The following is a 10294-nucleotide window of genomic DNA, read 5'->3' on the forward strand; positions in this document are numbered from 1 at the left end:
AACCACACAGGATCAACTTTGTGCGTACAGATTCAAACAAGTAGCAATGAAATCTTACATTACTTACTTTTAATAATAAAAGAAAAGGCAACATGAAATTGTGACTTGATATATTTCACGTTTCTTCTTAGAATAGACTAAGACATACTTAAGACATGCGCCACACATTTTCATCATGGTGTTTTGGTGAGTACATTCCAAAATAAATGTTGAAGTTTGTTTGAGATTGTCTGTCTGTTGGAGGAACACCCAGCCGTGTTCACATGTCAGTCTACCTGCTGAGTCAAGCAGAAGATGGGGAACTTCAACCAGTCAGTGCTAATTATTAACAAGTATTAACAAACTGAAGTCATTATGACTTTTGACTGTCACTAATGTAACTTTAATTGCAAAAATAAATGTTTATGAATTGCTTTGTAATTTATCTTCATTTACATTTTGAATAAACTAAATCGTTCACTTAGCAAACACTCCGAAACACAGGCTTTTTCTCGTTTCTCTCGAGTAGATAACAGTATGTTTTGACTTGTAGTGGACACAAACAGCCCACTCGTTCACACGTGTCACGTGACTTCAGATTTGTCCTCTGATTGGCTGAATGCTCCTGGAGGGTGTGGCTTGATTGGAGTTTGTGATAGAAGAAGACGACTCGACAGAAGAGAGGGGAAACGCTTTAAAGAAAATGTCCTCGGTACCAGACGGGAAGAAGCTGGTCCGCAGCCCCAGCGGCCTCCGAATGGTTCCGGAGAACGGCGCCTTCAACAGCCCGTTCTCCTTGGACGAGCCGCAGTGGGTCCCGGATAAAGAGGTGAGACGTTTGACGGCCAAATGCTATCTGAAGTGGTTACACAGCAGCGCGAAGCTATCTATACAGTAAACATTGCGCTTCCGGTTAGTATTTTCAGACTAAGTGTAGAAAATTTGAAGTTTGTCAAAACAAAATAAATTGTGACAGCTGACGCTTTAGAGTACAAATTATATATCCTTTATTGTACCTTAATGGGGAAATTGAAATGTACCAGCAAAGTGTTAAGATAAATGGAAACACATAGATTCACTAAAAAGTAAACGTATTGAAAAATGGATTAAAAAAAACTACAGTAAGGAGAAATGTATTAAATACAATATAAATATTTAATGGCAGAACCTTTTACAAGGAAAAAGTTTTTAAAAAACAAACATTGGAGCCCACAACACAAAAGTACAAATAAACTTTATTGGTGAAATTTAATAATGCCCTATGGAGCAGCCAGTGCTACTCCTCCTCTAGCATGGTGCTAATGGTGTTTAGCACACCACTAGCATAAGAAGACTTATGCTTTTTTTCCCTTTACTTACAGGAAAAACAAATTTAGCAGATGGAAGTATTTCTAGTTTGTGAAAATGCAGATTGTTGTCCCTATCTCTGTGGTGCACCCGGAACAAGTTACCTTCCCATTTCAGGGGCAACACAGAGATGCATAACACAACTGCACACTCACACCTAAGAGACCAATTGACCTAAACAGGAAACTTGAATACCCCAAAAGAACTTGGAGAAAACTTCATGGAGGAGGAGAACCTGGGACCTTCTTGGTAGCCTGCTGTGTCACCACTATAATATGTGATGAGCAGGCATTTATTATTTTAATTGTGGCAATTTTGATCAATGATTGATTGAAAATAGTGACGCAAACACACGTGTTTTGTAGTGTAGCAAAACTACAAAAAAGCATCAGTATATTTTTAGGTGTTTAAATTGACACATTTTTGCACTTAATTTTTTTTATGACTCATGACGCATTTTGATCTCCATAACTGTTAAGCGCAAGGTTAAACTTTTCTTAATTGGGTAAGCTCTAAAATGCCGTGCTTTTTTATTTTAAATTTTTGTTCCTGAAGTGTTTTTTTTATTAGAAAGTAAGCAGACAGGAAGTGGGCAAGGAGAGGTGGGGAAAGACGTGCGGCCAAGGAACCAAGGACGGGACTCGAACCCGAGATGCCCGCTCTTCCCGCTTCGCCACTCGACGCCTCGAAGCTAGCTTTTATTTTTGTGGGGAAACGTTGCTGTGTCCGGTTTCCTGCTCCGACCTGCCGCGAACTTGACGTGTTTGTGGACATCGCAGTTGGCTCCTGGACTGGGCGTTGCAGGCTGCCATGGCCAGTCTGGTAACAGAAGTTTGCGAGCCAAGCCTCTCTCGCCCAACTAAAACCAGAGCAGAGCTGGTTAGCATCAGTGTAGGAGCCGGTTACTGTGACATTGTGCCCATGTGTGTGTTAACCAACTGTCACGCCCGCACATAGATGACAGTATTTAGCTACATTGTTGCGAAAGGAACACTGCTAACTCCTCAAAAAAAGAAGAAAAAAAAGTCTGTCTCCTTTTAGTGAGCGTCAGAATCACAGACAGAGCCCAACACTGTTTTTTGCAGAGCAAATTGCACACAAATAAAGTTAATCATTTATTCTTGACTTTAAGCTCTGTTCAGGTGCTCCTGTTTGTTTTTCTCTGAACTTTTAACTCCTAAAAACGTTTGGGTTGCAATGCCTCCAGAGTAAGATGGAAAGAAAACGATGTAGGAATTTTGAATGGAAAAGTGACAGTCCAGCAGAGCGTACGTGTTGTGTGATGTGTGGCTGAAGCAGAGCAGGATCCAGGCTGCTGTTTAACTGGAATCTGCTCAGCTCAGCATGTTGTGTAACATCCTGTTTTTCCTCTTTCCCTGTCACCCAGTGTCCGAGATGCATGCAGTGCGACACCAAGTTTGACTTCATCAGACGGAAGGTTTGTTTGGTCTTTGTTTCTGCACAACCATGGTGCTAAATCACAGCTTTATCTGACTGAAAAGAGGAAACCAGATCAGGTCTGATCAGGCCACTTACACCGGTGATGTCCAAACCCTTCGTCACGTGGGCCAAAACGGTCAGGTCAAAAAAAAAAAAAAAAGCTTAAGCTACAAAAAAATATATTCTTTTTCTTTTTCACTGATCAACAATTAACTAAGCATACAATAATTCTAATTATACATGTAAAAATGTATTTTCTGTTTTTATTTTTTGTGGGAAAGGGAAGTTTAGATTCTTGTAAATCCAGTAGAGTTTTTCACGTTGTTAAAAGAAAGATATCCAGTTTGCACGTTCTACTGGGCTCAGATGAACCAAGTTAAATGAAACATTCCGCTTCTTCTCAGCAATAAGAACAGGATTTGAGTCACTGTCTCTTTAGAAATGGTGACTTAAGCAAGGTTTAATAAATGAAATGAAAGCAGATTATCTGAAGTCTGTTTCTCACTGAAATCATGTTTATCAACTGAATCCTCTGAGGAGTTTCTCAGCAGAAGTCAGATGATAAATGTTAAAAGTTAGATGATAACAGAGAAAGCAAAAGGCATGACTAAGACAAAAGCTTTGTGTTTTTAATTTTTTTTTATTTTTACTTTTGTTTGGAAATGTTAAAAATAACCAGAATAAATAAATACAATCATCAATATTTTCCATTGTATACATTTTAATTTGTCACTAATAATTTTGCTCTAATTAAAGAATAAAATTCTCAATCTGATTTAACCACCTGTTGTGGTGAGTCACACACAATCATAGGGCCATAAGTGGCCTCTGGGTCACACTTTGGACACCCCTGGTTTGGCTTTCATCTTTTGTTTTTTTTTTTGTTTTTTTAATCATTTGCATTATCCTCTTTTCATTTTTGATTCTTTGCTTTGTCAGTAGTTATTGTAGTGACTGCTGAGATTCAGCTGCACTGCTGACTTCTCTGCTGATTTGTTTAATTTTTTTAAGGAAGCTTCTTAAAACAGAAACCTGTTTCTAGGGAAACAACGAAAATGTTGCTAGTAATGATTTCCATTCACTACCAAACCTCTGTCTTGAAGTTTTCCCTGGTTTCTCATCTGCTAAACTCAAACTGTATTTGCATTCAGCCCTGCTGAACTAACACTTTACCACAAGCTTTATGAGCTTCATCAGTTTTCTACAGGGACATTGAACATTTGATCATTTCTAGATGAAAACAGCTCAGGCTCTTTCAGACTGCGTGGAGAGAGCTGGTCTGTTTACAACGATGTGCTGTGTTACTGTCCCCTGCACACAATCCTTTTCATTCATCATCAGTCTCGGTCTGATTTAACTCAGCACCACTGCCGGCGCTGCGGCCGCTGTTTCTGCGATAAATGCTGCAGCAAGAAGGTGGCGCTGCCCCGGATGTGCTTCGTTGACCCGGTCAGGCAGTGTGCAGAGTGCAGCCTGGTCTCACAGAAGGAGCAGGAGTTCTACGACAAGCAGCTCAAAGTGCTGCTGGGAGGTAAACCGGCTCTCTGCTCACCTTGGTTTGGATCCACTGACTCTCATGCCATCACCAGTAGTTATGTATACAGTGTAGTCAGCACTTTAAATGCACTTACTGTTGCCAGGAATCTAGGTGGAATTAGGACTGTCATGATGATACATTTTGCTGGACAATGAGTTTTTGCGATAAACGATAATCTTGTTGTTTTGAGACCATTTTTGAGTCATTTAATGCTAATAGCATAATAATTAAAGGACACATTCTCAAAGATCAATAAACTTTAAATTCTAATGAACATTTAACACTGGAACTGGAAGACATCTTAAATATCCAAGATAAAGGAACAAAACAGAAACATCAAATAAAATGAATTATGAACTCTCTTAATTATCCTTCAAAAAAGGAACTAATTGATACCAAAACACTTTGAACTGTCTTACTGCTGAGATGTTCTTTATTCATAACCTTGACCTAATTACTGATTTCAATATTTAATTTTTTAACTTAAAATTAAATAATTGTCTTTTTCTTTTTATCCCAAAGAAAGTATCACCGACCTAATCTTGGGGAAAAAAAAGACAAAAAACCCCAGAAATATTTAATTTCCTCCCATGTCGGTGTGAAAGACGTTGCCCTCTTTAGTCTTTTTTTTATTTTTTTATTTTTCCAGGAGGGACATTCGTCGTCACTTTGGGAACATCAGATAAATCTGAAACCATGACATGCCGCCTCTCCAACAACCACAGGTCAGTCTGGAACGGTCTGACCTGCCAGAGCCTTCACTACTGTTAGCCAAACGTTAGTTTCCTTTAAATGAGAAGGGAGACTGAGTTTTTTTGACCTTCTCATCAGATACCTGTTCCTGGACGGTGAAAGTCACTTTGAGGTGGAGCTGTCCCGCATCTCCAGCATGCAGATACTGACAGACGGGACGAGTCCAGGAGGTAAAACGCTACAGACGTCACAGTTTCAGCTCTGTGGGGTTTTCCTGATTTCTGCAGTTGTGGGAATAAATAGTTTTTGCTTCCTTTTCGTTTTTCTAGCTCTTCTTAAATGAATTGTTTTGAATGTCATTAGAAGATGACTCCAGAATGTCTTTGTTCTCTAACCCTGCTGCGCTGACGGCTCCGCTCTTCCTCTGGACTCAGAGGAAGACGTTCACACTTACACCAGCCTGCTGGACGGCCTGTGTGTCTCTGAAGGTTGGCTGCTGCTCGCCCCTCAGCGTCTGCATCCACCCTCTGCCCCGACCTGATGTCACCCCATCCCATTACCCCATCCTGGAGTTTGCATGAAAGCAACACCTGAATTACATTACTTTACATCATTTGGAGTCTGAGGGGAAAAATTATTCTCCCATTTTTGTTTTCTTTCAATTTTAGTTACTTTCCATATCTCATCTCATCTAGTTACTCTATTTAATGTTGACTTTTTCTGGTGTTTGTGTCCAGACAGACAAAATATACTTTTCCAAAAAGTATTGAGTTGGTGATGTGTTTGTGTAGGAGGGACGTCGCGGGCCAGTGGGATGCTCCTCCATTACAAACCAATGGGCTCCCAGGATGCCCAGCAGCTACAGATGGAGGCTGCAGAAGATAAGAAGGTGGCATCGCTGTGGCTCGCTGCAATGCACAAGGTACAGGAAACCTCACACTGAATGTGGAATTAATATTTATCTGCTACCTCTGCACCAGTCATGCCACAGTAATGACATTCAGGTCAGGACTTTAACTAGGCCACTAGAAAGTCTTTGTTTTGTTTTTCTGAAGCCATTCAGAGGTGGAACCTATTTAGCTTGTTTTTTGTTGACAACAGTTTCTTTACACAGGTCCATGTCTGTTTGGATTTTTTTTTTCCTTTTCAAACACAAGCTTTATTTTGTGTGACTATATTTCTCTGATATATCTGCATTATTTGTGTATTTTTTGTTGTGCATGCTGCAGTAATACGTCAGCCAGCAATGTGCACAGAGCGCTTCAAAAGCATGAAGGGTTAAACTTCTAACAGTGCTGAGTATTTTAGCAAGACACACTGATGCTGTTCCAAATGTCCGAAATGAAAAACGTAAAGTCTCCATTACTAAAGGGAAGGTGTTGTCTTGACGACAGGCGGCCAAACTGCTGCACGAAGCTCGAGACCAGTGACAGCCAGGTGGAACGGAGGCAGCACACACCCAAGTGTTTTCCAGCCGAGTCGGATTCAGATCGGGTTTGCTCTCATCACCGCAGATTCACTTTATCCATCTGATCTCTTATCAGTTCTTTATGCCAGCTCGTCATTGTCTTTTTTTTTTTTTGCCCTCCCCCAGAAATCTTTCTAAAAGGAGAAAAAGAGCACTTCACTCACCTCTATAAGCAGTACTCTGTACATGTGCGTTTTCTCTGCGTTCAACGCTCCAGTCTGGTCTCACTCACTAACTGGGCCGTGCAGATTAAACGTTTTTACAGAGCGTCAATGCTTGCTAATGTTGGAGGCTTTAATAGTAATTCAGAAATGTTACTCTGTATTCTTATGAAGGTTGTACAACACACTTTTTACACTCGGTTCAGTGCACAGGGATTTTAAACGCTGCTGTTTGTGCAGGGATGACAGAACCAAGTCGTATCTCCAACAAATCTTCCAGTTCCAGACTCTTTCTAAGCACATTAAAGGAAACATGCAGATTAACTTGTGGCACAAGGTTAAAAAGCAGATATTTTCATCTTTCCTTGGCATTAAGAAGCTGTAGTTGTCTGAATTCCTTTAAAAACCAAGTAAGAACTGGATCTTCTGTTCTACTTTACATTAGCTCTTTGAAACATTTTTTAAAATCTTTTGAAAACAACAATTGTGTCTCTGCTAGAGCTTTTTTCTATGCTGCCACTTTCCTACGTTGTGCAGCAAAATGCATGGATCTAAATTTTTTTTTTGGCGGTCCGTTTCCAGTTGCAGTGTTTTGTAAAGCTCTAACCTGCCCAAACAATTTTTTTTTCCCTAAAGAACAACGGAAGAGTATAGAAAAACATGGGAACAGCATTCCAATTTTCTTTGTATCCTTCCCGTCGAGAAAAACTGTTAGGCTTCTTCCATCTCTGTGCTTCCTTTGGCTTCAGTTTGGAACACCTCACTGATGGTGAAAATGATCCAATCTTCACTCAGTAATGATTTCCACACCAAAAGCCATCATTACTGCCACCCATCGTCTGCAGAACGTCTGACCCAAAAGTCAACCTTTTGTCTGTTGTTGTCTGTTTGGTGCATCTCTAATTTAAATGTGCATGAACATGTTGGCTTGCTAACGTTCAACTCTGAAGGATTTCTTGAACTGATTTTAGCTAATTACAGTAGAAAACCGCTTCTGAGGCGTAAGTGAGAAATGCTGAGTGTGAGAGAGGACAGAGAACTGACAAAATATTGCTACACTTTCTTAGTCAGCTGCAAAATATGTGCATAATTTTAATAGAAAATGAGGAGAAGAAGAAGGTCATCGGCTTTAGAGGCAACAGCCAAAAAGAAGGCACAGAAACTGACTGAAAGGTGTTCAAAGTGTTCAGGGTTTTCTGGATGAGGCCAAACCCAGAAAACACACCTGTCTGTCCAGTTTCTGATAGGCTCATGTCACTTGGTCCTTTTTTTGGTTTATTGTTTTTTTTTGTTTTTTGTTTTTTCCAAACTTTTGACTAACTTGCACTCGTATCTGCTTCTGTGTCTAATGAGCTTCAGACTATTCACTGACCAAAGTGAGGAATAAACACAGAGGAACTTTAATTGTAGTTTCATGTATAAAAGTTTTCTATGAGCTATTTTGTTAACTATTTCTGCTTTGAATAACAGCCAGTCTGTTCTTGCATCTTTTTTAACTAAACTATATTGAAGTATTGTAGTCACTTTATGGACTTTATTTTGATTTGTCACCTTGTTGTGATGTGGAGCATTTTAGCAGAGGCAACGCACTACAGTAACTCTGAAAAACAGTTACCTGGCAACAGGCCTAGCATGTGCTAATGTAAAATAAAACCAGGTAATTTACAAAGGCTGCTGATATTTTTTGGGTTCCATTTCAAATTGGTTTATGGGTATTTGTGTGTAATCTTGGGGAAAAAAACATGAATTTATCACATTGATGTATTTGGAAAAAAAGACAACTTATAAATTGAGATAAATATCTACTATAGGAAATTTATTTGAAAACGATTGTATTTGTATTTCTAGGATTTAAAGACGAGCATAAAATTTAGCAAAAATATTATATATATTTTTATCCTGTGGGGCAAAAAATGATGAATAACAAAATTTTTAAAAAGCACAGAGTCCAACCTAATGACAAGAAGTTCAGATCTAGAAACATTTTGCTGGTACTTGTAGAAATTCAATGCAAAGACAGGAGTAAACTGAAAAACTGTTTAAAAAAAAAAAAAGTCTGTCTTGTATGTAAATTTAAAAATATTGGCTTATTTAAATTGCTTAAATTTTAGTCAAAGTTATTGAGAGCCATGGCTGAAGATCCAAAGGGCCTCTTGTGGCTCCGGAGCCACATGTTGCAGACGAGTGTAGAGTTTTCCTCCATGCTTCTACGGTTCTATAGTCCTGGCTGTAATGAGGTGGAAGGGTTAACATGAATGATTTGAAAGCACGTGGTGATTTATGAAGAGGATTCACAGAAATATGGTTTTAAAGGAGCTTCTGTTTTAAAAGTAAATTTCTTAAACTTTTCCAAAGCTTCTTTAGTGTCGAGGTGGGAAGAACACATCCTCTCTCCGGTTCTGTGGAGCTAAAAATCTGATTCTGGTCAGTAACTGACGTCTCTGTGGATCTAATCATTTAACAAGTAGACTCTTTAGTAAAACTGCTCAGTAACAAATCAGATGCCAATGTTTGTTACTGTAGTATCACTGACTCCCCCAAAATGCTCATGTGTATCGGCGTGTATCTTATTTCTCCACATGAACATCAGATTACTTCTTATAGCACAAAATTGATCAGCAAAATGTCTGCTGGCATTCTGCCTTCACCTCACAGAAAAAAACACATTTCTTCAGCTTAATTCTACTTCAGTGCACAGATGTATCTTTTTTGTTTTGTTTTTTGATCACATGATTTAGAATGTTTAGAAGATGGAGAAAAGCAAGCCCTTACCCCCAAAAAGAGATATGAATAAGAAACAAAACTGTACTTTAAATAAAGTGACAGACCCCTTCATTATAATTCTTTCTATATATTTTTTTAACCAACTGTAAACTGCCATTCTGTACATGTGCAATCTGTTCTGCTCTGAGTACACTACCCTGTTTTTCCTTCTTGTTTATTATGTTGCTGATGGTGCAGCATGTTGTTGGACCTTTCTGTTCAGAATAAAATCAGATGTTTATACATAATGTCTTTGTTTTCGTCTTCATTTGGATTTTTGGTCTTTCAAAAACATTAATACAGGTGGATGTTTTACTATCACACCTTCTGGTTTTAGACGTCTACAGAATAAAATGGCTGATGCTGCTTTATGCGTCAATTAGCAAGAGACCCTTAAAGCTGGGAGTAATGAATGTCTCGTCTACTATATGAAATCAGTTATCGGTGCATTAAATGCAGCGTCCAGTTACAAATATAACCAGTGACTCATTCGTCACTGTTCATATGCCAGAGTTTAGTAATATGAAACCATTTGAACTGGGTAGATGTAAACAAAAATACTGTACAAGAATCTAGCTAGATGTTTGCCGTGGCAACTGCAGCATTATCTACTACGGTTACTTTTTTTTCAGAAGGAGCTTGGGTTTTGTTTTTATATTATTTTGTTAGTCAGATTTGACCCACAATATTCTGGTGTCTGCTAAACATGAGGGGTTTATATTTTGGATTTAAGTAAGGCAAAATGTACCCACACATTTACAACAAAACTTTGTGAGAGAAAGATCTTTGGAGTCATCCAATGAGGATAATAGAAGTCCAAACATTCTGAGAGTTTGGGAGACAGATTTGTGGAAACTTTAAAATAGATCAAAATAAGAAAAGGATGGATACATTTTCTTCTGGGGG

The 10294-nt window shown here is 38.8% G+C and overlaps 1 protein-coding gene across 3 annotated transcripts; it reads left to right on the top strand.

Moving 5' to 3' along the window:
* Positions 1-436: 436 nt before the first annotated feature.
* zfyve21 (zinc finger, FYVE domain containing 21) lies at positions 437-9636 on the top strand. Of its 3 annotated transcripts, XM_007574894.2 has the most exons (8): positions 454-808; positions 2714-2764; positions 4129-4297; positions 4953-5028; positions 5135-5226; positions 5431-5484; positions 5788-5918; positions 6391-9636. In XM_007574894.2, the coding sequence occupies exons 1-8, from the start codon at positions 683-685 to the stop codon at positions 6424-6426; spliced, it is 735 nt and encodes a 244-aa protein (XP_007574956.1). In that variant the 5' UTR covers positions 454-682; the 3' UTR covers positions 6427-9636. The 3 variants fall into 3 exon arrangements, with proteins under 3 accessions (XP_016517724.1, XP_007574956.1, XP_007574957.1); XM_007574895.2 differs by lacking the exon at positions 5431-5484 and having other exon boundaries at positions 478-808; XM_016662238.1 differs by lacking the exons at positions 5788-5918; positions 6391-9636 and having other exon boundaries at positions 437-808; positions 5431-5729.
* The last annotated feature ends 658 nt before the right edge of the window (positions 9637-10294 follow it).

This window comes from Poecilia formosa, unplaced genomic scaffold, assembly GCF_000485575.1.
Source record: "Poecilia formosa unplaced genomic scaffold, Poecilia_formosa-5.1.2 Scaffold364, whole genome shotgun sequence".
Classification (NCBI taxonomy): Eukaryota; Metazoa; Chordata; class Actinopteri; order Cyprinodontiformes; family Poeciliidae; genus Poecilia; species Poecilia formosa.